The 27,437-nt window shown below is 44.1% G+C and overlaps 1 protein-coding gene across 28 annotated transcripts; it reads right to left on the bottom strand.

Moving 5' to 3' along the window:
* On the bottom strand, positions 1–23,833 carry LOC127919967 (CD9 antigen-like). Of its 28 annotated transcripts, XM_052503819.1 has the most exons (13): positions 23,632–23,833; positions 23,395–23,596; positions 8,201–8,303; positions 5,550–5,647; positions 4,141–4,215; positions 2,849–2,950; positions 2,355–2,539; positions 2,155–2,304; positions 1,805–1,884; positions 1,485–1,604; positions 1,277–1,396; positions 752–1,216; positions 1–518 (listed from the first exon to the last, which is right to left on the bottom strand). In XM_052503819.1, the coding sequence occupies exons 2-7, from the start codon at positions 23,458–23,460 to the stop codon at positions 2,414–2,416; spliced, it is 570 nt and encodes a 189-aa protein (XP_052359779.1). In that variant the 5' UTR covers positions 23,461–23,596; positions 23,632–23,833; the 3' UTR covers positions 1–518; positions 752–1,216; positions 1,277–1,396; positions 1,485–1,604; positions 1,805–1,884; positions 2,155–2,304; positions 2,355–2,413. The 28 variants fall into 28 exon arrangements, with proteins under 28 accessions (XP_052359779.1, XP_052359752.1, XP_052359767.1 ...); XM_052503792.1 differs by lacking the exons at positions 1,485–1,604; positions 1,805–1,884 and adding an exon at positions 1,465–1,484 and having other exon boundaries at positions 752–1,256; positions 1,317–1,356; positions 2,175–2,304; positions 23,395–23,833; XM_052503807.1 differs by lacking the exons at positions 1,485–1,604; positions 1,805–1,884 and adding an exon at positions 1,465–1,484 and having other exon boundaries at positions 752–1,056; positions 1,317–1,336; positions 2,195–2,304; positions 23,395–23,833.
* Between the last annotated feature and the right edge of the window lie 3,604 nt (positions 23,834–27,437).

Here is a 27,437-nt window from a genome sequence, read left to right as displayed (position 1 = left end):
TCCATATTAAGTCATTTTATTTGGCAATTCAAAGAAATATACATCTTAGTTCATCAAAATAGTTGCAATAAAAATGTTTATAAAATCTGTACTCTGCCATAAAGTTGTTACAGTCCATGTAGCTGAACAAACAGGCAATATGAGGAGAAACATAGTCAGGTTTTTAAAGCACATACATCAGATTAAATTCTGGCAGATTTGAAGGCGTTTTGCTTCTACAGTGATGAAACGATACACTGATTACATTGTTACAAAACCTCAGCACGGCTCCACACATTCACAGGAGAGTGAGTTTCCATCCAGGGTAGAGCCTGACTGACTGGCTAGCTGGTTGGCTGCCAGCCTCAAACTGACAACTATCTCGAATGGCAGTACAAACCTAGTGAGCATTTAACATCTATTGAGGACAGACACACAGATAAGTTAAGTGGACGGAATGGCAGAGTCTGAGTCTACATGATGTCACGGGACCTCCTGATGGCACAGCACAGCAGCATGCTGAAGATCATCCCAAAGATCTGGACAGAAGAGAAACTACATATCATTAGAGGACAAGAGGAAGGAGAGGACAGAGGAGGGGAGAGAGAGGGAGGAGAGGGGTGGAGGAGAGAGAGGAAGGAGAGGAGAGAGGAGTGAAGGAGAGATAGAAAGAGTGAGAGGTGTGAAGGAGAGGAGTGGAGGACAGATAGAAAAGAAAGGAGTGAATGAGAGAGCGAGACAGGAGAGGAGAGAGTTGATTGGCTGTTCTCACCATGAGGACTCCAATTCCGATGCCCACTCCTCCAATGATATGGAGTTTAGAGTTGAACACCTCGTCAATGGCCGCTGGGCAACTCTGACAGAACAACACACTGAGATTACACACGGCTACAACTCTTTTACCCTATAATATACACCTCTACCCTATAATATACACCTCTACCCTATAATATACACCTCTACCCTATAATATACACCTCTACCCTATAATATACACCTCTACCCTATAATATACACCTCTACCCTATAATATACACTTCTACCCTATAATATACACCTCTACCCTATAATATACACCTCTACCCTATAATATACACCTCTACCCTATAATATACACCTCTACCCTATAATATACACCTCTACCCTATAATATACACCTCTACCCTATAATATACACTTCTACCCTATAATATACACCTCTACCCTATAATATACACTTCTACCCTATAATATACACCTCTACCCTATAATATACACTTCTACCCTATAATATACACCTCTACCTTATAATATACACTTCTACCCTATAATATACACCTCTACCCTATAATATACACTTCTACCCTATAATATACACCTCTACCCTATAATATACACCTCTACCCTATAATATACACCTCTACCCTATAATATACACCTCTACCCTATAATATACACTTCTACCCTATAATATACACCTCTACCCTATAATATTATAATATACACCTCTACCCTGTAATATACACCTCTACCCTATAATATACACCTCTACCCTATAATATACACCTCTACCCTATAATATACACCTCTACCCTATAATATACACCTCTACCCTATAATATACACTTCTACCCTATAATATACACCTCTACCCTATAATATACACTTCTACCCTGTAATATACACTTTTACCCTATAATACCCTATAATATACACCTCTACCCTATAATATACACTTCTACCCTATAATAGACACTTCAACCCTATAATACCCTATAATATACACCTCTACCCTATAATATACACTTCTACCCTGTAATATACACTTTTACCCTGTAATATACACCTCTACCCTATAATATACACTTCTACCCTATAATATACACTTCTACCCTATAATATACACTTCTACCCTGTAATATACACCTCTACCCTATAATATACACTTCTAAGCAATAATATACACCTCTACCCTGTAAAATACACTTCTACCCTATAATATACACCTCTACCCTATAATATACACGTCTACCCTATAATATACACCTCTACCCTATAATATACACCTCTACCCTATAATATACACTTCTACCCTATAATATACACCTCTACCCTATAATATACACTTCTACCCTATAATATACACTTCTACCCTATAATATACACTTTTACCCTATAATACCCTATAAAATACACTTCTACCCTATAATATACACTTCTACCCTATAATATACACTTCTACCCTATAATATACACCTCTACCCTATAATATACACTTCTACCCTATAATATACACCTCTACCCTATAATATACACTTCTACCCTATAATACCCTATAATATACACCTCTACCCTATAATATACACTTCTACCCTATAATGCCCTATAATATACACTTCTACCCTATAATACCCTATAATATACACTTCTACCCTATAATATAATAGCTCGTCACTCAAATAGTTGTTGCGGCAGGGGTTATGTTTGTTACCGTGGTAATCAGAGCCTCCAGTCCTTCCTTCTTTGGGCAGGTCTCCCTGGCGCTGTCAATTATCGTGCCTGTCAGGCCGCAGCAGTTCAGCTGCCCCAGGGAAACACAGGAAACACAATTTTAGTTCTACTGTACACTTGACAGACAGACATACCCTGGACTGTTATGTTAGAGTTATGTGTGTGTGTACAGACAGACAGACAGACAGACAGACAGACAGACAGACAGACAGACAGACAGACAGACAGACACACACACACACTGGACTGTTGTGTGTGTGTGTGTGTGTGTGTGTGTGTGTGTGTGTGTGTGTGTGTGTGTGTGTGTGTGTGTGTGTGTGTGTGTGTGTGTGTGTGTGTGTGTGTGTGTGTGTGTGTGTGTGTGTGTGTGTGTACTCACTCCAAAGTGTATGAGGCGTAATGTCTCCTTCAGGGCCTCCTGCTTGGTGTTCATGTAGTTATTGTAAGTCTGCTTGTAGAACTCTGTGATGTCTTCCACCACCTAGACAGAGACAGACGGGGGAGACAAGGGACGCCGGAGGGGAGAGACAGACAGGGAAGGGGGGGACAGACAGGAGGTGGGGAGAGACAGAGAGGAAAGGGGGAGACAGACATGAAGAGAGACAGACAGGGGAAGAGAAGAGAGACAGAGAGGGATAGGGGAGACAGACAGGAGGAGAGAAGAGAGACAGAGAGGGGAAGAGAAGAGAGACAGAGAGGGGAGGGGGAGACAGACAGGAGGTGGGGAGAGACAGAGAGGGGGAGAGAAGAGAGACAGACAGGGGGAGAGAAGAGAGACAGAGAGGGGAGGGGGAGACAGACAGGAGGTGGGGAGAGACAGAGAGGGGGAGAGAAGAGAGACAGACAGGGGGAGAGAAGAGAGACAGAGAGGGGAGGGGGAGACAGACAGGAGGAGACAAGAGAGACAGACAGGGGGAGAGAAGAGAGACAGAGAGGGGAAGAGAAGAGAGACAGAGAGGGGAGGGGGAGACAGACAGGAGGTGGGGAGAGACAGAGAGGGGGAGAGAAGAGAGACAGACAGGGGGAGAGAAGAGAGACAGAGAGGGGAGGGGGAGACAGACAGGAGATGGGGAGAGACAGAGAGGGGGAGAGAAGAGAGACAGACAGGGGAGAGAAGAGAGACAGAGAGGGGAGGGGGAGACAGACAGGAGGAGACAAGAGAGACAGACAGGGGAGAGAAGAGAGAGAGACAGGGGAGGGGAGGAGAGACAGACAGGGGGGTGGGGAGAGACAGAGAGGAGGAGAGAAGAGAGACAGACAGGGGAGAGAAGAGAGACAGGGGGAGAGAAGAGAGACAGAGAGGGGAGGGGGAGACAGACAGGAGGAGACAAGAGAGACAGACAGGGGGAGAGAAGAGAGACAGAGAGGGGAGGGGGAGACAGACAGGGGGAGAGAAGAGAGAAAGAGAGGGGAGGGAGAGACAGAGAGGGGAGGGAGAGACAGACAGGAGGAGACAAGAGAGACAGACAGGGGGAGAGAAGAGAGACAGAGAGGGGAGGGGGAGACAGACAGGGGGAGAGAAGAGAGAAAGAGAGGGGAGGGAGAGACAGACAGGAGGAGAGACATGAGAATGGAGAGATGCTAAGGTTTTGTATTGATCTGTAATAGATGGTCTGATGGTCTGTCCACAGTAAGAACAACAAACAGTGAAACAGCCTCTGAGTGTGTTACCGTGTCTTTATTGGAGAGCCCCCAGATCCCTGCTGCTACCTCCACCCCAAAGATCAACAACAGGAAGAAGAAGAACTGGAGAGAGGGAGAACGAGAGACAGACAGGGGGTGGGGGGAGAGACAGACAGGGGGCGGGGAGAGAGACAGACAGGGGGCGGGGAGAGAGACAGACAGGGGGCGGGGAGAGAGACAGACAGGGGGCGGGGAGAGAGACAGACAGGGGGGCGGGGAGAGAGACAGACAGGGGGCGGGGAGAGAGACAGACAGGGGGCGGGGAGAGAGACAGACAGGGGGCGGGGAGAGAGACAGACAGGGGGCGGGGAGAGAGACAGACAGGGGGCGGGGAGAGAGACAGACAGGGGGCGGGGAGAGAGACAGACAGGGGGCGGAGAGAGAGACAGACAGGGGGCGGGGAGAGAGACAGACAGGGGGTGGGGAGAGAGACAGACAGGGGGTGGGGAGAGACAGACAGGGGGGAGAAACCAGGGGGCGGGGAGAGAGACAGACAGGGGGTGGGGAGAGAGACAGACAGGGGGGGGGGAGAGAGACAGACAGGGGCGGGGAGAGAGACAGAAAGGGGGCGGGGAGAGAGACAGACAGGGGCGGGGAGAGAGACAGACAGGGGGCGGGGAGAGAGACAGACATGGGGGCGTGGAGAGACAGACAGGGGCGGGGAGAGAGACAGACAGGGGGCGGGGAGAGAGACAGACAGGGGGTGGGGAGAGAGACAGACAGGGGGCGGGGAGAGAGACAGACAGGGGGCGGGGAGAGAGACAGACAGGGGGAGAAACCAGGGGCGGGGAGAGAGACAGACATGGGGTGGGGGAGAGACAGACAGGGGTGGGGAGAGAGACAGACAGGGGCGGGGAGAGAGACAGACAGGAGAGAGAGACAGACAGGGGGAGAACGAGAGACAGACAGGGTGTGGGGGAGAGACAGACAGGGGGCGGGGAGAGAGACAGACAGGGGGCGGGGGAGAGAGACAGACAGGGGCGGGGAGAGAGACAGACAGGGGTGGGGGAGAGACAGACAGGGGCGGGGAGAGAGACAGACAGGAGAGAGAGACAGACAGGGGGAGAACGAGAGACAGACAGGGTGTGGGGGAGAGACAGACAGGGGGCGGGGAGAGAGACAGACAGGGGGCGGGGAGAGAGACAGACAGGGGGCGGGGAGAGAGACAGACAGGGGTGGGGGAGAGACAGACAGGGGGCGGGGAGAGAGACAGACAGGGGGCGGGGGAGAGACAGACAGGGGCTGGGGAGAGAGACAGACAGGGGGTGGGGAGAGAGACAGACAGGAGAGAGAGAGAGAGACAGACAGGGGGAGAACGAGAGACAGACAGGGTGTGAGGCCTTGCAATGAAAAGTGTGTTATCATTGTATTCTATGATCACCATCATTGATCCTCACCAGTCCGAGCATACAGGGGGATTCCTTAATGGCTCCACAGCAGCCCAGGAACCCGACAACCATCATCAACGCCCCCGCAGCGATCAGAATATACACACCTGTGGACCATGCACACACACACACACACACACACACACACACACACACACACACACACACACACACACACACACACACACACACACACACACACAGATCATGAATACACACCATGCACACACACACACACACACACACACACACACACACACACACACACACACACACCATGAATACACACACGCACACACACACACACACACACACACACACACACACACACACACACACACACACACACACACACACACACACACATGAATACACACCATGCACACACACACACACACACACACACACACACACACACACACACACACACACACACACCATGAATACACACCACACACACCACACACACCATGAATACACACCATGCACACACACCACACACACACACCATGCACACACCACACACCACACACACACACACACCATGCACACACACACCATGCACACACACCATACACACACACCATACACACACACCATACACACACACCATGCACACAAACCATACACACACCACGCACACACCATACACACACACCATACACACACACATGCACACACACCACGCACACACACCACGCACACACACCATACACACACACCATGCACACACACACCATGCACACACACACCATGCACACACACCATACACACACACCATGCACACACACCATACACACACACCATGCACACACACCACGCACACACACCATACACACACACCATGCACACACACACCATGCACACACACCATGCACACACACCATGCACACACACCATGCACACACACCATGCACACACACACCATGCACACACACACCATGCACACACACACCATGCACACACACCATGCACACACACCATGCACACACACCATGCACACACACACCATGCACACACACCATGCACACACACCATGCACACACACCATGCACACACACCATGCACACACACACCATGCACACACACCATGCACACACACACCATGCACACACACCATGCACACACACCATGCACACACACACCATGCACACACACACCATGCACACACACACCATGCACACACACACCATGCACACACACCATGCACACACACCATGCACACACACACCATGCACACACACCATGCACACACACACCATGCACACACACCATGCACACACACCATGCACACACACACCATGCACACACACCATACACACACACCATGCACACACACCATGCACACACACCATGCACACACACACCATGCACTGACTCTGTCCCTGACCCCTGACTCTGTCCCTGACCCCTGACTCTGTCCCTGACCCCTGACTCTGTCCCTGACTCTGTCCCTGACCCCTGACTCTGTCCCTGACCCTTTGTCCCTGACCCCTGTCCCTGTCCCTGACCCTTTGTCCCTGACCCCTGCTCCTGACCCCTGACTCTTTCCCTGACCCCTGACTCTGTCCCTGACCCCTGACTCTGTCCCTGACCCCTGTCTGTCCCTGACCCCTGACTCTGTCCCTGACCCCTGACTCTGTCCCTGACCCCTGACTCTGTCCCTGACCCCTGACTCTGTCCCTGACCCCTGACCCTCTGTCCCTGACCCCTGTCCCTGACCCCTGACTCTGTCCCTGACCCCTGACTCTTCCCTGACCCCTGACTCTGTCCCTGACCCCTGACTCTGTCCCTGACCCCTGACTCTGTCCCTGACCCCTGACTCTGTCCCTGACCCTGTCCCTGACTCTGTCCCTGACCCCTGACTCTGTCCCTGACTCTGTCCCTGACCCCTGACTCTGTCCCTGACCCTTTGTCCCTGACCCCTGTCCCTGACCCCTGACTCTGTCCCTGACCCCTGACTCTGTCCCTGACCCCTGACTCTGTCCCTGACCCCTGACTCTGTCCCTGACCCCTGACCCTGTCCCTGACCCTTTGTCCCTGACCCCTGTCCCTGACCCCTGACTCTGTCCCTGACCCCTGACTCTGTCCCTGACCCCTGACTCTGTCCCTGACCCCTGACTCTGTCCCTCTCCCCTGACCCCTGACTCTGTCCCTGACCCCTGTCTCTCCCTGACCCCTGACTCTGTCCCTGACCCTTTGTCCCTGACCCCTGACCCTGACCCCTGACTCTGTCCCTGACCCCTGACTCTGTCCCTGACTCTGTCCCTGACTCTGTCCCTGACCCCTGACTCTGTCCCCTGACCCCTGTCCCTGACTCTGTCCCTGACCCCCTGACTCTGTCCCTGACCCTTTGTCCCTGACCCCTTTCCTGACCCCTGACTCTGTCCCTGACCCTTTGTCCCTGACCCCTGACCCTGTCCCTGACCTCTTACCCTGTCCCTGACTCCGACCCTGACCCCTGACTCTGTCCCTGACCCCTGACTCCCAGAGAATTAAGTGTGTGTGTGTGTTAGAAACCTATTTGTGGACCTTAGAGTTTCTAACAGACATGATGATACCACTAGCTGAGAGGAGATATTTTATGCTGTAGGGGTTAGGGTTAGGGGTGAGAAGTTGGATTTAAGGTATAGTGGTTAGGGGTGAGAGCTCAGTCTTACCGGTGAAGAAGACAGAAGGAGAGTCCTCTCCACTGAACAGTCCCTCAGTCCGAGAGTCAAAACGCAGCCACAGCCCTACGGCCAACACTCCTGTTCCTGCCAACTGACACATGCACACCCACACACACATACATTAGAAACAGTGTAAAGAACAGTTCAGATTTTGGGAATGATACCCAGCAGGCACTTATCCTCGACTACCCCCCCGCCCACTTTCTAGAAAACTGGTTTCAGGCTGCTACATCCATTATAATATAACAGTAATATAATAATATAGTAGTATAATATAATAATATAATAGCAATATAATAATATAACAGTAATATAGTAATATAATAATATAATATAATAATACAGTAATATAATATAATAATATAATAGTAATATAATAATATAACAGTAATATAGTAATATCATAATATGATAGTAATATAATAATATAGTAGTAATATAATAATATAGTAGTAATATAATAATATAGTAGTAATATAATAATATAGAAGTAATATAATAATATAGTAATATAATATAATAATATAACAGTAATATAATAATATAGTAATATAATAATATATAATAATAATATAATAATATAATAGTAATATAATAATATAATATAATATAATATAATAATATAGTAATATAATATAATAATATAGTAGTAATATAATAATATAGTAGTAATATAATAATATAACAGTAATATAATAATATATGATAGTAATATAATAATATAATAGTAATATAATAATATAGTAATATAATATAATAATATAATAGTAATATAATAATATAGTAATATAATATAATAATATAATAGTAATATAATAATATAGTAGTAATATAATAATATAGTAATATAATAATATAATAGTAATATAATAATATAGTAATATAAAGTAATATAATAATATAACAGTAATATAGTAATATAATAATATAATAGTAATATAATAATACAGTAATATAATATAATAATATAATAGTAATATAATAATATAACAGTAATATAGTAATATGGTAATATAATAATATAGTAGTAATATAATAATATAGTAGTAATATAATAATATAATAATAATATGATAGTAATATAATAATATAACAGTAATATAATATAATAATATAATAGTAATATAATAATACAGTAATATAATATAATAATATAATAGTAATATAATAATATAACAGTAATATAGTAATATAATAATATGATAGTAATATAATAATATAGTAATATAATATAATAATATAGTAGTAATATAATAATATAACAGTAATATAATAATATAATAGTAATATAATAATATGATAGTGATATAATAATATAGTAATATAATAATATAGTAATATAATATAATAGTAATATAATAATATAAATATAATATAATAATATAATAATATAATATAATATAATAATATAGTAGTAATATAATAATATAGTAATATAATAATATAATATAGTAATATAATAATATAATAGTAATATAATAATATAGTAATATAATAATATAATAGTAATATAATAATATAGTAATATAATAATATAAAGTAATATAATAATATAGTAATATAATATATAATAGTAATATAATAATATAATATAACAATATAGTAATATAATAATATAAAGTAATATATATATATAATATAATAATATAGTAATATAATAATATAGTAATATATAAGTAATATAATAATATAAAGTAATATAATAATATAACAGTAATATAATAATATAATAGTAATATAATAATATAGTAATATAAAGTAATATAAAGTAATATAATAATATAACAGTAATATAGTAATATAATAATATAATAGTAATATAATAATATAGTAGTAATATAATAATATATCTAACACCAGCTCCATTATCAGAATGACGGCCCATCTAACACCAGCTCCATTATCAGAATGACGGCCCATCTAACACCAGCTCCATTATCAGAATGACGGCCCATCTAACACCAGCTCCACTCCTCCATTATCAGAATGACGGCCCATCTAACACCAGCTCCACTCCTCCATTATCAGAATGACGGCCCATCTAACACCAGCTCCACTCCTCCATTATCAGAATGACGGCCCATCTAACACCAGCTCCATTATCAGAATGACGGCCCATCTAACACCAGCTCCATTATCAGAATGACGGCCCATCTAACACCAGCTCCATTATCAGAATGACGGCCCATCTAACACCAGCTCCACTCCTCCATTATCAGAATGACGGCCCATCTAACACCAGCTCCATTATCAGAATGACGGCCCATCTAACACCAGCTCCATTATCAGAATGACGGCCCATCTAACACCAGCTCCACTCCTCCATTATCAGAATGACGGCCCATCTAACACCAGCTCCATTATCAGAATGACGGCCCATCTAACACCAGCTCCATTATCAGAATGACGGCCCATCTAACACCAGCTCCATTATCAGAATGACGGCCCATCTAACACCAGCTCCATTATCAGAATGACGGCCCATCTAACACCAGCTCTACTGCTGCATTATCAGAATGTTCTTCTGACAATGTCTCATGTGACCCTGAAGAGGTGCACTGTGGACGATGGAGAGCCGCACGACCGTGCTGCCCTGGTGGAGCTTGTCTCTAAACCAAGGCTGGATTTAACTGATGTCTCTTTGCTAAACACACATGTGGAACTGTTTGTAGATGGCTGAGAAAGGAGAACCATTGGTTGCGTATGTGGTTACTACTGCCTCAACCACACTGGAAAGTGCTAAATTACCCTCCCACCTTTCTGCCCAAGCAGCAGAACTCTTTGCACTCACTAGAGCTGGCATATTAGCTAAAGGCCAGTCTGCTACCATCTATACAGATAGCAGATATGCCTTTGGTGTGGTACATGATTCTGTGGAAACAGCGTTGCTTCCTGACCTCCTCTGGTCAGACATTCTCTCATTCAAAACGTGTGGTTTGGCATGTCGTCTAGGGGGGGATCTTTGCTATAAAGGATCCCATTTGCCATTATGTTGTCCACTCTCAACTTTTCATTAGAGATACTGAACTGTTGAAAGTCAAAATGCTATTGCAAAAGCTTAATTATTATTAAAGGTGAAGATGAAGCATAACTCTGACTGGTGTGTGATTTGCTCTCTCATCATTTGGTAATTAAGGAAATATCCACGACAGAACCACTGGATTGGCTCCTCATGAGGTTCCCCACAGAACCACTGGATTGGCTCCTCATGAGGTTCTGACAGGTAGACCAATGAGGATGATCAATTCCCCCTTCCCACAGAACAAGTTGACACTTATGGGCTGTGACAATGAAGTTATTGTACTGCTCTAAACAATGTTCTGAAGGCAATTTTCCCCAGAGTGAAAGCGGCTCTACCCCAGCCACTGGTGGGGATCCTGCACAAACTGCAACCAGGTGACTGGCTGGTGGTGAAAGACATGAGACCAAAGCATTGGAACCAGCAGAGGTGGACTGGACCATACCAGGTGATGCTGATTACTCCCACTGCTGTTCGCGTAGCTGAGAGGTCTACTTGGATCCACGCCATGACCATTCAGTCCCATGGCGAGACTTAATTAACAGCCACTCCAGCTCGAGCCAACTGCAGACTCAGGACGAGACTTAATTAACAGCCACTTAAGCTCGAGCCAACGGCAGACTCAGGACGAGACTTAATTAACAGCCACTCCAGCTCGAGCCAACGGCAGACTCAGGACGAGACTTAATTAACAGCCACTCCAGCTCGAGCCAACGGCAGACTCAGGACGAGACTTAATTAACAGCCACTTAAGCTCGAGCCAACGGCAGACTCAGGACGAGACTTAATTAACAGCCACTCCAGCTCGAGCCAACGGCAGACTCAGGACGAGACTTAATTAACAGCCACTCCAGCTCGAGCCAACGGCAGACTCAGGACGAGACTTAATTAACAGCCACTCCAGCTCGAGCCAACGGCAGACTCAGGACGAGACTTAATTAACAGCCACTCCAGCTCGAGCCAAGTCCAGCAAACCTGTTCTGATCCAACTCCGGCGAACCCCATTCAGAACCTGTCCTGATCCAACCCCATTCAGAACCTGTCCTGATCCAACCCCAGCGAACCCCATTCAGAACCTGTCCTGATCCAACCCCATTCAGAACCTGTCCTGCTCCAACCCCAGAGAACCCCATTCAGAACCTATCCTGCTCCAACCCTCACGAACCCCATTCAGAACCTGTCCTGATCCAACCCCATTCATAACCTGTCCTGATCCAACCCTGGCGAACCCCATTTAGGACCTGTCCTGATCCAACCCCATTCAGAACCTGTCCTGATCCAACCCCGGCGAACCCCATTCAGAACCTGTCCTGATCCAACCCCGGCGAACCCCATTCAGAACCTGTCCTGCTCCAACCCTCACGAACCCCATTCAGAACCTGTCCTGATCCAACCCCATTCATAACCTGTCCTGATCCAACCCCGGCGAACCCCATTTAGGACCTGTCCTGATCCAACCCCATTCAGAACCTGTCCTGATCCAACCCCGGCGAACCCCATTCAGAACCTGTCCTGATCCAACCCCATTCAGAACCTGTTCTGATCCAACCCCATTCAGAACCTGTCCTGATCCAACCCCATTCATAACCTGTCCTGGTCCAACCCCGGCGAACCCCATTCAGAACCTGTCCTGATCCAACCCCATTCATAACCTGTCCTGATCCAACCCTGGCGAACCCCATTCAGAACCTGTCCTGATCCAACCCCATTCAGAACCTGTCCTGATCCAACCCCATTCATAACCTGTCCTGATCCAACCCCATTCAGAACATGTCATTGTCACAACCCAAGCAATATTTCCATACTACAATTTAATGAATCCTATCTGGGAATGTCAACATGTGTCAATTATAGTGTTTTCCCAATAGGATGTAGCTGGAAGAAGGGAACATGCAGCTCTGGATACCCCATTAGACTGAGGGTGGGACACACCATTATTGATGCGAAAACTGACGATCATTCTCCTCATCAATTTGGCTCGGCAACATTTACTGATCATTATTGGATCTGTGGTGATCAAGCCCGTCTCTACCTACCAACACATTGGACAGGGTGCTGTATTTTAGGTAAACTAAACATATCCCTTGTGGTAATGTATAAAACCAATTCCTCTATTCCAAGCAGGTTACACAGTGCCATCCGTTTTGTCACCAAAGCCCCATACACTACCCACCACTGCGACCTGTATGCTCTCGTTGGTTGGCCCTCACTTCATACTCGTCACCAAACCCACTGGCTACAGGTTATCTACAAGTCTCTGCTAGGTAAAGCCCCACCTTATCTCAGCTCACTGGTCACCATAGCAGCACCCACCAATAGTACGCATTCCAGCAGGTATATCTCACTGGTCACCCCCAAAGACAATTCCTCATTTGGTCGCCTTTCCTTCCAGTTCTCTGCTGCCAATGACACGAACGAACTGCAAAAATCACTGAAGCTGGAGACTCATATCTCCCTCACTAGCTTTAAGCACCAGCTGTCAGAGCAGCTCACAGATCACTGCACCTGTACATAGCCAATCTGTAAACAGCCCATCCAACTACCTCATCCCCATACTGTATTTATTTATCTTGCTCCTTTGCACCCCGGTATTTCTACTTGCACATTCATCTTCTGCACATCTACCATTCCAATGTTTAATTGCTATATTGTAATTTGACACACTATATATACCTTTTCTACTGTATTATTGATTGTATGTCTGTTTATTCCATGTGTAACTCTGTGTTGTTGTATGTGTCAAATTGTTATGCTTTATCTTGGCCAGGTCCCAGTTGCAAATTAGGACTTGTTCTCAACTAGCCTACGTGGTTAAATAAAGGTTTTCTCAACTGGCCTACCTGGTTAAATAAAGGTGTTCTCAACTGGCCTACCTGGTTAAATAAAGGTGTTCTCAACTAGCCTACCTGGTTAAATAAAGGTGTTCTCAACTAGCCTACCTGGTTAAATAAAGGTGTTCTCAACTGGCCTACCTGGTTAAATAAAGGTGTTCTCAACTAGCCTATCTGGTTAAATAAAGGTGTTCTCAACTAGCCTACCTGGTTAAATAAAGGTGAAATAAAAATAAATAAATAAAATAAATCACTTCAAGAAGCTCATCAAACGCTCGGCTCAGGCCAGGCTACGAGTCGGCTGGATCGGTCAGATATACCAGTATAACTTTGATGCAAACGCTCGGCTCAGGCCAAGCTACGAGTCGGCTGGATCGGTCAGATATACCAGTATAACTTTGATGCAAACGCTCGGCTCAGGCCAAAGCTACGAGTCGGCTGGATCGGTCAGATATACCAGTATAACTTTGACGCAAAAGCGAGAGGGGTAGCAATCCTGATAAAGAAAAACATTCCTTTTGTTTACTCAACCTCCATTTCAGATCCTAATGGTCGGTATGTTATTGTGGCTTGTATACTGAATTCGAAACCAATAACCTTGGTCAATTTATACTGTATATAACAAGGCAGACAGAATTTCAAAGAAGCATTTATGGAAGTACAAGATAGAGGGGGGGGCTTTGGCCTTCCTCACTTCAAACTGTATTATTGGGCTGCTAATCTGAACATTGTCTTTCTGGAGGGAAAGTTTACCTGGGATCCGTCAGAATGACATGCCTTCATATGGCTTTTGACTGACCAGGCCTCCCGTCAACGTTCCTCACTCCCTGCACTGGTTAATAGTCCAGAATATGTGGAAAAAGACACTTATGACTCTAACCCGGTCATTTGTCATACTCTTAGGATCTGGAAACAGATGAGGTATTTTCTTAACATACCCACTGTATACATTGACAGCCCGATTTGCCTGAATCATGCTTTCCACCCCGCATTGGATGATGTGGTGTTTTCACAGTGGAGGGAGAAGGGGCTCACAACAATCGGTCATCTATACATAGATGGTCAGTTAGCTTCATTTCAACTATTACAGGGAAGGTTCAACATGCCAACAACACATTAATTCAGATACCTCCAAATCAGGAACTGCTTAAGGACACATATCCCACAGTATGGCAGTGAGCCAAATAGTCCTGCATTAGATAGCTTGATCCTTGTCAAACCCCATTCAAAAGGGTCGGTCTCTAGACTGTATGATGTGCTATAGGCCCTCATAGAGGTATCCACAGACACTATTAAAAGGGTCGGTCTCTAGACTGTATGATGTGCTCCAGAAAGGGTCGGTCTCTAGACTGTATGATGTGCTATAGGCCCTCATAGAGGTATCCATAGACACTATTAAAAAGGTCGGTCTCTAGACTGTATGATGTGCTATAGGCCCACATAGAGGTATCCACAGAAACTATTAAAAGGGCTTGGGAACAAGAACTTGGTTCAGAAATCTCAGATGAGGACTGGGTAGAAGCTCTCAGATCAGGACTGAGTAGAAGCTCTCAGATGAGGACTGAGTAGAAGCTCTCAGATGAGGACTGGGTAGAAGCTCTCAGATGAGGACTGGGTAGAAGCTCTCAGATGAGGACTGGGTAGAAGCTCTCAGATGAGGACTGGGTAGAAGCTCTCAGATGAGGACTGGGTAGAAGCTCTCAGATGAGGACTGGGTAGAAGCTCTCAGATGAGGACTGAGTAGAAGCTCTCAGATGAGGACTGGGTAGAAGTTCTCAGATCAGGACTGAGTAGAAGCTCTCAGATGAGGACTGGGTAGAAGCTCTGAGATGAGGACTGGGTAGAAGCTCTGAGATGAGGACTGGGTAGAAGCTCTCAGATGAGGACTGGATAGAAGCTCTGAGATGAGGACCGAGTAGAAGCTCTGAGATGAGAACTGGGTAGAAGCTCTCAGATGAGGACTGAGCAGAAGCTCTGAGATGAGGACTGAGTAGAAGCTCTCAGATGAGGACTGGGTAGAAGCTCTCAGATGAGGACTGGGTAGAAGCTCTGAGATGAGGACTGAGTAGAAGCTCTCAGTTGAGGACTGGGTAGAAGCTCTCAGTTGAGGACTGGGTAGAAGCTCTCAGATGAGGACTGAGTAGAAGCTCTGAGATGAGGACTGAGTAGAAGCTCTCAGATGAGGACTGGGTAGAAGCTCTGAGATGAGGACTGAGTAGAAACTCTCAGATGAGGACTGGGTAGAAGCTCTCAGATGAGGACTGAGTAGAAGCTCTGAGATGAGGACTGAGTAGAAGCTCTCAGATGAGGACTGGGTAGAAGCTCTGAGATGAGGACTGAGTAGAAGCTCTCAGATGAGGACTGAGCAGAAGCTCTGAGATGAGGACTGGGTAGAAGCTCTCAGATGAGGACTGGGTAGAAGCTCTGAGATGAGGACTGGGTAGAAGCTCTCAGTTGAGGACTGGGTAGAAGCTCTCAGATGAGGACTGGGTAGAAGCTCTGAGATGAGAACTGGGTAGAAGCTCTCAGGAATGTAAACCACAGTTCAGTGAATGCCAGACTCAGCCATGTACAGTTTAAGGTGATACACAGGTTACATTACTCAAAAGTAAAACTGCATAAAATATTCCTGGACACCTCACCACTGTGTGAGAGGTGCAAGCAGGATGAGGGGACGTTGACCCACTTGGACATGTCCTAAGTTACAGGCTTACTGGGCTCTCATTTTTGATGACTTATCTGAAGCCTTCGATAAAGTTCTAGCCCCAGACCCATTGATCGCTCTGTTTGCTACAGTTGATGGGAATAACCAGGAAGGGAAGGCTGTCTCTCTTTGTACTCTATTAGCCAAGAGGCTCATATTGCAATTTTGGAAAGTGGAGACTGTACCTTTGAAATGTGGTTACGGGATTTAGGGAATGTAATACATATGAAAAGATACAATACCTCCAATAGAAGTCTGTTTTACAAAATATGTCAGCCGATACTGGATAAATGGTCTAGTCCCGCTTCATAACTGGGTTGACGATCTGCTGCTACTCTGTGCTGTACTTCACTCAATATTTATTTAGGATTTAACTACACTGCTTGTAATGACTATCTGCTGTCTTCTAATACATGTACCACCTAATAGGATTTAGTTTTAGTGTGTGTGAGTTCAGTTTAGTTCTGTCCTCTAAATTGGCCATCCCATTCAACTGTCATGTTTTGTCTTATATTGTCTTGTCATTATGCTTTCCCTTCTGTTCGTTTTCCCCCTGCTGGTCTTATTAGGTTCGTTCCTTTTTTCTCTCTCCCCTCCCTCTCTCTCCTCTCTCTATGTTCCGTTCCTGCTCCCAGCTGTTCCTCATTCTCCTAACTCACTCATTTAGTCTTTTCACACCTGTCCCCTATTCTGTCCTCTGATTAGAGTCCCTATTTCTCCCCTTGTTTTCCGCTTCTGTCCTTGTCGGATCCTTGTATGATGTTCGCTGTGCTGTGTCTTGGTCTCGCCCTGTCGTGTCTTGTCTCCTTCAGATGCTGCGTGTGAGCAGGTGTCTGAGTCCGCTACGGTCGGTGCCTTCCCGAGGCAACCTACAGTTAATGGTCGAGTCTCCAGTCTGTCCTCGTCACTACGAGTGGATTTAAGTTTTTATGTTTTGTTTTCTGCTCTGATTGTCCAGGAGTAGTGCTCTTATCCTTTACTGGAATAAAGACTCTGTTTTCGCCAAGTCGCTTTTGGGTCCTCATTCATCTGCATAACAGAAGGATCCGACCACGAATGGACCCAGCGACTACGGATTCTCGTAACACTGCCGTCGAGATCCAGGGAGCCATGCTCGGCAGACACGAGCAGGAATTGTCTGCTGCTCGTCATGCCATTGAGACCCTGGCCGCTCAGGTTTCCGACCTCTCTGGACAGTTCCAGAGTCTTCGTCTCGTGCCACCTGCTACTTCCTGGTCAGCCGAGTCTCCGGAACCTAGGGTTAATAACCCACCTTGTTACTCCGGGCAGCCCACTGAGTGCCGCTCTTTTCTCACCCAGTGTGATATTGTGTTCTCTCTCAACCCAACACATACTCAAGAGAGAGCTCGGGTTGCTTACGTCATATCACTCCTTACTGGCCGGGCTCGAGAGTGGGGCACAGCTATCTGGGAGGCAAGGGCTGATTGTTCTAACAATTACCTGAGCTTTAAAGAGGAGATGATACGGGTTTTGATCGTTCAGTTTTTGGTAGGGAGGCTTCTAGGGCCCTGGCTTCCCTATGTCAAGGTGATCGATCCATAACGGATTACTCTATAGAGTTTCGCACTCTTGCTGCCTCAAGTGACTGGAACGAGCCGGCGCTGCTCGCTCGTTTTCTGGAGGGACTCCACGCAGAGGTTAAGGATGAGATTCTCTCCCGGGAGGTTCCTTCCAGTGTGGACTCTTTGATTGCACTCGCCATCCGCATAGAACGACGGGTAGATCTTCGTCACCGAGCTCGTGGAAGAGAGCGCGCGTTAACGGTGTTTCCCCTCTCCGCATCGCAACCATCTCCTCCCTCCGGCTCAGAGACTGAGCCCATGCAGCTGGGAGGTATTCGCATCTCGACTAAAGAGAGGGAACGGAGGATTACCAACCGCCTGTGCCTCTATTGCGGACTTGCTGGACATTTTGTCAATTCATGTCCAGTAAAAGCCAGAGCTCATCAGTAAGCGGAGGGCTACTGGTGAGCGCTACTACTCAGGTCTCTCCATCAAGATCCTGTACTACTATGTCGGTCCATCTACGCTGGACCGGTTCGGGTGCTACATGCAGTGCCTTGATAGACTCTGGGGCTGAGGGTTGTTTTATGGACGAAGCATGGGCTCGGAAACATGACATTCCTCTCAGACAGTTAGGGAAGCCTACGCCCATGTTCGCCTTAGATGGTAGTCATCTCCCCAGTATCAGATATGAGACACTACCTTTAACCCTCACAGTATCTGGTAACCACAGTGAGACTATTTCCTTTTTGATTTTTCGTTCACCTTTTACACCTGTTGTTTTGGGGCATCCCTGGCTAGTATGTCATAATCCTTCTATAAATTGGTCTAGTAATTCTATCCTATCCTGGAACGTTTCTTGTCATGTGAAGTGTTTAATGTCTGCTATCCCTCCTGTTTCTTCTGTCCCCTCTTCTCAGGAGGAACCTGGTGATTTGACAGGAGTGCCGGAGGAATATCATGATCTGCGCACGGTCTTCAGTCGGTCCAGAGCCAACTCCCTTCCTCCTCACCGGTCGTATGATTGTAGTATTGATCTCCTTCCGGGGACCACTCCTCCTCGGGGTAGACTATACTCTCTGTCGGCTCCCGAACGTAAGGCTCTCGAGGATTATTTGTCTGTGTCTCTTGACGCCGGCACCGTAGTGCCTTCTTCCTCTCCTGCCGGGCGGGGTTTTTTTGTTAAGAAGAAGGACGGTACTCTGCGCCCCTGCGTGGATATCGAGGCTGAATGACATAACGGTTAAGAATCGTTATCCGCTTCCCCTTATGTCATCAGCCTTCGAGATTCTGCAGGGAGCCAGGTTCTTTACTAAGTTGGACCTTCGTAATGCTTACCATCTCGTGCGCATCAGAGAGGGAGACGAGTGGAAAACGGCGTTTAACACTCCGTTAGGTCATTTTGAGTACCGGGTTCTGCCGTTTGGTCTCGCTAATGCTCCAGCTGTTTTTCAGGCATTAGTTAATGATGTACTGAGAGACATGCTGAACATCTTTGTTTTTGTCTACCTTGACGACATCCTGATTTTTTCACCGTCACTCGAGATTCATGTTCAGCACGTTCGACGTGTACTCCAGCGCCTTTTAGAGAATTGTCTCTACGTGAAGGCTGAGAAGTGCGCCTTTCATGTCTCCTCCGTCACTTTTCTCGGTTCTGTTATTTCCGCTGAAGGCATTCAGATGGATCCCGCTAAGGTCCAGGCTGTCAGTGATTGGCCCGTTCCAAGGTCACGTGTCGAGTTGCAGCGCTTTCTAGGTTTCGCTAATTTCTATCGGCGTTTCATTCGTAATTTCGGTCAAGTTGCTGCCCCTCTCACAGCTCTTACTTCTGTCAAGACGTGCTTTAAGTGGTCGGTTCCGCCCAGGGAGCTTTTGATCTCCTCAAGAAGCGTTTTACGTCCGCTCCTATCCTCGTTACTCCTGACGTCACTAAACAATTCATTGTCGAGGTTGACGCTTCAGAGGTGGGCGTGGGAGCCATTCTATCCCAGCGCTTCCAGTCTGACGATAAGGTTCATCCTTGCGCTTATTTTTCTCATCGCCTGTCGCCATCGGAACGCAACTATGATGTGGGTAACCGCGAACTGCTCGCCATCCGCTAGCCCTAGGCGAATGGCGACAGTGGTTGGAGGGGCGACCGTTCCTTTTGTCGTTTGGACTGACCATAAGAACCTTGAGTACATCCGTTCTGCCAAACGACTTAATGCACGTCAAGCTCGTTGGGCGTTGTTTTTCGCTCGTTTCGAGTTTGTGATTTCTTATCGCCCGGGTAGTAAGAACACCAAGCCTGATGCCTTATCCCGTCTCTTTAGTTCTTCTGTGGCTTCTACTGATCCCGAGGGGATTCTTCCTTATGGGCGTGTTGTCGGGTTGACAGTCTGGGGAATTGAGAGACAGGTTAAGCAAGCACTCACTCACACTGCGTCGCCGCGCGCTTGTCCTAGTAACCTTCTTTTCGTTCCTGTTTCTACTCGTCTGGCTGTTCTTCAGTGGGCTCACTCTGCCAAGTTAGCTGGCCATCCCGGCGTTCGAGGTACTCTTGCTTCTATTCGCCAGCGCTTTTGGTGGCCTACTCAGGAGCGTGACACGCGCCGTTTCGTGGCTGCTTGTTCGGACTGCGCGCAGACTAAGTCAGGTAACTCTCCTCCTGCCGGTCGTCTCAGACCGCTTCCCATTCCTTCTCGACCATGGTCTCACATCGCCTTAGACTTCATTACCGGTCTGCCTTCGTCTGCGGGGAAGACTGTGATCCTTACGGTTGTCGATAGGTTCTCTAAGGCGGCACATTTCATTCCCCTCGCTAAGCTTCCTTCCGCTAAGGAGACGGCACAAATCATCATCGAGAATGTGTTCAGAATTCATGGCCTCCCGTTAGACGCCGTTTCAGACAGAGGTCCGCAATTCACGTCACAGTTTTGGAGGGAGTTCTGTCGTTTGATTGGTGCTTCCGTCAGTCTCTCTTCCGGTTTTCATCCCCAGTCTAACGGTCAAGCAGAAAGGGCCAATCAGACGATTGGTCGCATACTACGCAGCCTTTCTTTTAGAAACCCTGCGTCTTGGGCAGAACAGCTCCCCTGGGCAGAATACGCTCACAACTCGCTTCCTTCGTCTGCTACCGGGCTATCTCCGTTTCAGAGTAGCCTGGGTTACCAACCTCCTCTGTTCTCGTCCCAGCTCGCCGAGTCCAGCGTTCCCTCCGCTCAGGCGTTTGTCCAACGTTGTGAGCGCACCTGGAGGAGGGTGAGGTCTGCACTTTGCCGTTACAGGGCGCAGACTGTGAGAGCCGCCAATAAACGTAGGATTAAGAGTCCTAGGTATTGTCGCGGCCAGAGAGTGTGGCTTTCCACTCGTAACCTTCCCCTTACGACAGCTTCTCGTAAGTTGACTCCGCGGTTCATTGGTCCGTTCCGTGTCTCCCAGGTCGTCAATCCTGTCGCTGTGCGACTGCTTCTTCCACGACATCTTCGTCGCGTCCATCCTGTCTTCCATGTCTCCTGTGTCAAGCCCTTTCTTCGCACCCCGTTCGTCTTCCCCCCGTCCTTGTCGAGGCGCACCTATTTACAAGGTACGTAGGATCATGGACATGCGTTCTCGGGGGCGTGGTCACCAGTACTTAGTGGATTGGGAGGGTTACGGTCCTGAGGAGAGGAGTTGGGTTCCATCTCGGGACGTGCTGGACCGTTCGCTGATTGATGATTTCCTCCGTTGCCGCCAGGATTCCTCCTCGAGTGCGCCAGGAGGCGCTCGGTGAGTGGGGGTACTGTCATGTTTTGTCTTATATTGTCTTGTCATTATGCTTTCCCTTCTGTTCGTTTTCCCCTGCTGGTCTTATTAGGTTCGTTCCTTTTTCTCTCTCCCTCCCTCTCTCTCCTCTCTCTATGTTCCGTTCCTGCTCCCAGCTGTTCCTCATTCTCCTAACTCACTCATTTAGTCTTTTCACACCTGTCCCCTATTCTGTCCTCTGATTAGAGTCCCTATTTCTCCCCTTGTTTTCCGCTTCTGTCCTTGTCGGATCCTTGTATGATGTTCGCTGTGCTGTGTCTTGGTCTCGCCCTGTCGTGTCTTGTCTCCTTCAGATGCTGCGTGTGAGCAGGTGTCTGAGTCCGCTACGGTCGGTGCCTTCCCGAGGCAACCTACAGTTAATGGTCGAGTCTCCAGTCTGTCCTCGTCACTACGAGTGGATTTAAGTTTTTTTATGTTTTGTTTTCTGCTCTGATTGTCCAGGAGTAGTGCTCTTATCCTTTACTGGAATAAAGACTCTGTTTTCGCCAAGTCGCTTTTGGGTCCTCATTCATCTGCATAACATCAACAGTACAATGAATGTCAATGTTTGTATTGCTGTCTTTATTAAAAAATATATAATAATATAATAACATAAGACCTGGATGATATATCACACACAGTCAGACAGAGTGTATCTCAGGGATACCTTACCAACCAAGGGAAACAACCAGACAGATAATAACATAAGACCTGGATGATATATCACACACAGTCAGACAGAGTGTATCTCAGGGATACCTTACCAACCAAGGGAAACAACCAGACAGATAATAACATAAGACCTGGATGATATATCACACACAGTCAGACAGAGTGTATCTCAGGGATACCTTACCAACCAAGGGAAACAACCAGACAGATAATAACATAAGACCTGGATGATATATCACACACAGTCAGACAGAGTGTATCTCAGGGATACCTTACCAACCAAGGGAAACAACCAGACACTCACCCAGTCTGATTTAGCTTCTCAGTGTTAATCATTCTATTTTCTCACTATGGCCAACAAACAGCTGACCACCAAAATGCTGATAACATTGTAAAAGAGAAGAGAGAATGTGACAAAAGAGAGAGGGTCATTTTTTTTTTAACTAGGCAAGGAAGTTGTGACGAAATTCTTTACAATGACAGCCTACCGAGGAACAGTGGGTTAACTGCCTTGTTCAGGTGCAGAACAACAGATGGGGATTCGAGCCAGCAACCTTTCAGTTACTGGCTCAATGCTCTAACTAGTAGGCTACCTGCCACCCAGGCGCAGGTAAAGAGTGGACTCAGTAGAGAGAATATGAGACAGAAGTTTGATATCTCAGAGCACTTACCCAGAAGAGGAAGTTGAACATGAACATTAGGTATTTGATGCATTTGATTCCTCCTACGACTCCCATGGTAAAATACAGCACAGGTTTGGTGGTGGAGAGAAATATCCCAGAGAAGTCTAGTCAGAGTTAAACCTACGGTTCCCAGAGAAGTCTAGTCAGAGTTAAACCTGCGGTTCCCAGAGAAGTCTAGTCAGAGTTAAACCTGCGGTTCCCAGAGAAGTCTAGTCAGAGTTAAACCTACGGTTCCCAGAGAAGTCTAGTCAGAGTTAAACCTACGGTTCCCAGAGAAGTCTAGTCAGAGTTAAACCTGCAGTTCCCAGAGAAGTCTAGTCAGAGTTAACCCTGCGGAAAGAAACCTGTGAAAGAACACGAAGGAGAGAGGTCTGTGGAGAATTCCTGAGCCACACCCTCCAACCTCACTGTTCTTTGTTAGTCAGTCAGTCAAGCAGGAAGGGAGGGGCTCGACTAAACTTACAACAAGCTCTACGCAGACGCACGATTCTGAGTGTTGCAATGTTGTTTTCCTCGTGCCTGCATTCAACATACCTTTTTTACTTCCTGAAAATGGAGACATTTCACTCCTTCCTCAGCCGTGGGGCAGGATTTTACTTGGTTCCTTGATCTGATCTATAGACACAGTGTCTTCGGAAAGTATTCAGACCCCTTGACCTTTTCCACAGTTTGTTACGTTACGGCCTTATTGTCACGGATCCTTCCAGAACTTTCATTACACACACCTGTCTCCTATTCCCACTGATTAGTACTTGTATAAGTGGTGCCCTTTGGTTTCCACTGGGCTGTTGATTATTGTTACTATGTCTGTTGGTGCGTGTGAGGACCTGTGCTGTGTTTTGCCTTCGTGCCCTTGTGGATTGGGCAGATGATTATGGGTGTCGTCCCGTGTGTTAGTCATTGTGTGCTTGTGTTATTTATTCCAGGTGCTCCTCACTCTTTTTTCTACCCTGTGTTTTGTTACGTGTTTGTTTGGTCTTCGACTTAATCCATTTTAGAATAAGGCTGTAACGTACCAAAATGTGGAAAAAGTTAAGGAGTCAAAAAGTCAAGGAGTCTGAGTCTGGCTCTAACCAACTGTGCAATTTTTAAGTTCACAAAAAGGTATTAGGATAACAATAGATAAGTATAGAAATAGTATTAGGTGAACAATAGATAAGTATAGAAATAAAAGGTATTAGGATAACAATAGATAAGTATAGAAATAGTATTAGGTGAACAATAGATAAGTATATAAATAAAAGGTATTAGGTGAACAATAGATAAGTATATAAATAAAAGGTATTAGGATAACAATAGATAAGTATAGAAATAGTATTAGGTGAACAATAGATAAGTATAGAAATAGTATTAGGTGAACAATAGATAAGTATAGAAATAAAAAGGTATTAGGTGAACAATAGATAAGTATAGAAATAGTATTAGGTGAACAATAGATAAGTATAGAAATAAAAAGGTATTAGGTGAACAATAGATAAGTATAGAAATAGTATTAGGTGAACAATAGATAAGTATAGAAATAAAAAGGTATTAGGATAACAATAGATAAGTATAGAAATAGTATTAGGTGAACAATAGATAAGTATAGAAATAGTATTAGGTGAACAATAGATAAGTATAGAAATAAAAGGTATTAGGTGAACAATAGATAAGTATAGAAATAGTATTAGGTGAACAATAGATAAGTATAGAAATAGTATTAGGTGAACAATAGATAAGTATAGAAATAAAAGGTATTAGGTGAACAATAGATAAGTATAGAAATAGTATTAGGTGAACAATAGATAAGTATAGAAATAGTATTAGGTGAACAATAGATAAGTATAGAAATAGTATTAGGTGAACAATAGATAAGTATAGAAATAGTATTAGGTGAACAATAGATAAGTATAGAAATAGTATTAGGTGAACAATAGATAAGTATAGAAATAAAAAGGTATTAGGTGAACAATAGATAAGTATAGAAATAGTATTAGGTGAACAATAGATAAGTATAGAAATAGTATTAGGTGAACAATAGATAAGTATAGAAATAGTATTAGGTGAACAATAGATAAGTATAGAAATAGTATTAGGTGAACAATAGATAAGTATAGAAATAGTATTAGGTGAACAATAGATAAGTATAGAAATAGTATTAGGTGAACAATAGATAAGTATAGAAATAGTATTAGGTGAACAATAGATAAGTATAGAAATAGTATTAGGTGAACAATAGATAAGTATAGAAATAGTATTAGGTGAACAATAGATAAGTATAGAAATAAAAGGTATTAGGTGAACAATAGATAAGTATAGAAATAGTATTAGGTGAACAATAGATAAGTATAGAAATAGTATTAGGTGAACAATAGATAAGTATAGAAATAGTATTAGGTGAACAATAGATAAGTATAGAAATAGTATTAGGTGAACAATAGATAAGTATAGAAATAGTATTAGGTGAACAATAGATAAGTATAGAAATAGTATTAGGTGAACAATAGATAAGTATAGAAATAGTATTAGGTGAACAATAGATAAGTATAGAAATAGTATTAGGTGAACAATAGATAAGTATAGAAATAAAGGTGAACAATAGATAAGTATAGAAATAGTATTAGGTGAACAATAGATAAGTATAGAAATAGTATTAGGTGAACAATAGATAAGTATAGAAATAGTATTAGGTGAACAATAGATAAGTATAGAAATAGTATTAGGTGAACAATAGATAAGTATAGAAATAGTATTAGGTGAACAATAGATAAGTATAGAAATAAAAGGTATTAGGTGAACAATAGATAAGTATAGAAATAGTATTAGGTGAACAATAGATAAGTATAGAAATATTATAGAAATAGGTGAACAATAGATAAGTATAGAAATAGTATTAGGTGAACAATAGATAAGTATAGAAATAAAAGTATTAGGTGAACAATAGATAAGTATAGAAATAGTATTAGGTGAACAATAGATAAGTATAGAAATAGTATTAGGTGAACAATAGATAAGTATAGAAATAGTATTAGGTGAACAATAGATAAGTATAGAAATAGTATTAGGTGAACAATAGATAAGTATAGAAATAGATAAGTATTAGGTGAACAATAGATATTAGTAACAATAGAAATTAAACAATAGATAAGTATTAGTATTAGGTGAACAATAGATAAGTATAGAAATAGTATTAGGTGAACAATAGATAAGTATAGAAATAAAATAGTATTAGGTGAACAATAGATAAGTATAGAAATAAAAGGTATTAGGTGAACAATAGATAAGTATAGAAATAGTATTAGGTGAACAATAGATAAGTATAGAAATAGTATTAGGTGAACAATAGATAAGTATAGAAAATAGATAAGTATAGAAATATTAGGTGAACAATAGATAAGTATAGAAATAGTATTAGGTGAACAATAGATAAGTATAGAAATAGTATTAACAATAGATAAGTATAGTGAACAATAGATAAGTATAGAAATAGTATTAGGTGAACAATAGATAAGTATAGAAATAGTATTAGGTGAACAATAGATAAGTATAGAAATAAAAGGTATTAGGTGAACAATAGATAAGTATAGAAATAGTATTAGGTGAACAATAGATAAGTATAGAAATAGTATTAGGTGAACAATAGATAAGTATAGAAATAAAAGTATAGGTATTAGGTGAACAATAGATAAGTATAGAAATAGTATTAGGTGAACAATAGATAAGTATAGAAATAGTATTAGGTGAACAATAGATAAGTATAGAAATAATTAGGTGAACATTAGGTGAACAATAGATAAGTATAGAAATAGTATTAGGTGAACAATAGATAAGTATAGAAATAGTATTAGGTGAACAATAGATAAGTATAGAAATAGTATTAGGTGAACAATAGATAAGTATAGAAATAGTATTAGGTGAACAATAGATAAGTATAGAAATAGTATTAGGTGAACAATAGATAAGTATAGAAATAAAAGGTATTAGGTGAACAATAGATAAGTATAGAAATAGTATTAGGTGAACAATAGATAAGTATAGAAATAGTATTAGGT

This window comes from Oncorhynchus keta, unplaced genomic scaffold (assembly GCF_023373465.1).
Source record: "Oncorhynchus keta strain PuntledgeMale-10-30-2019 unplaced genomic scaffold, Oket_V2 Un_contig_17988_pilon_pilon, whole genome shotgun sequence".
Classification (NCBI taxonomy): domain Eukaryota; kingdom Metazoa; phylum Chordata; class Actinopteri; order Salmoniformes; family Salmonidae; genus Oncorhynchus; species Oncorhynchus keta.
Note: the sequence above shows the minus strand (reverse complement) of the source record. Positions and strands in the feature narration are given on the sequence as shown.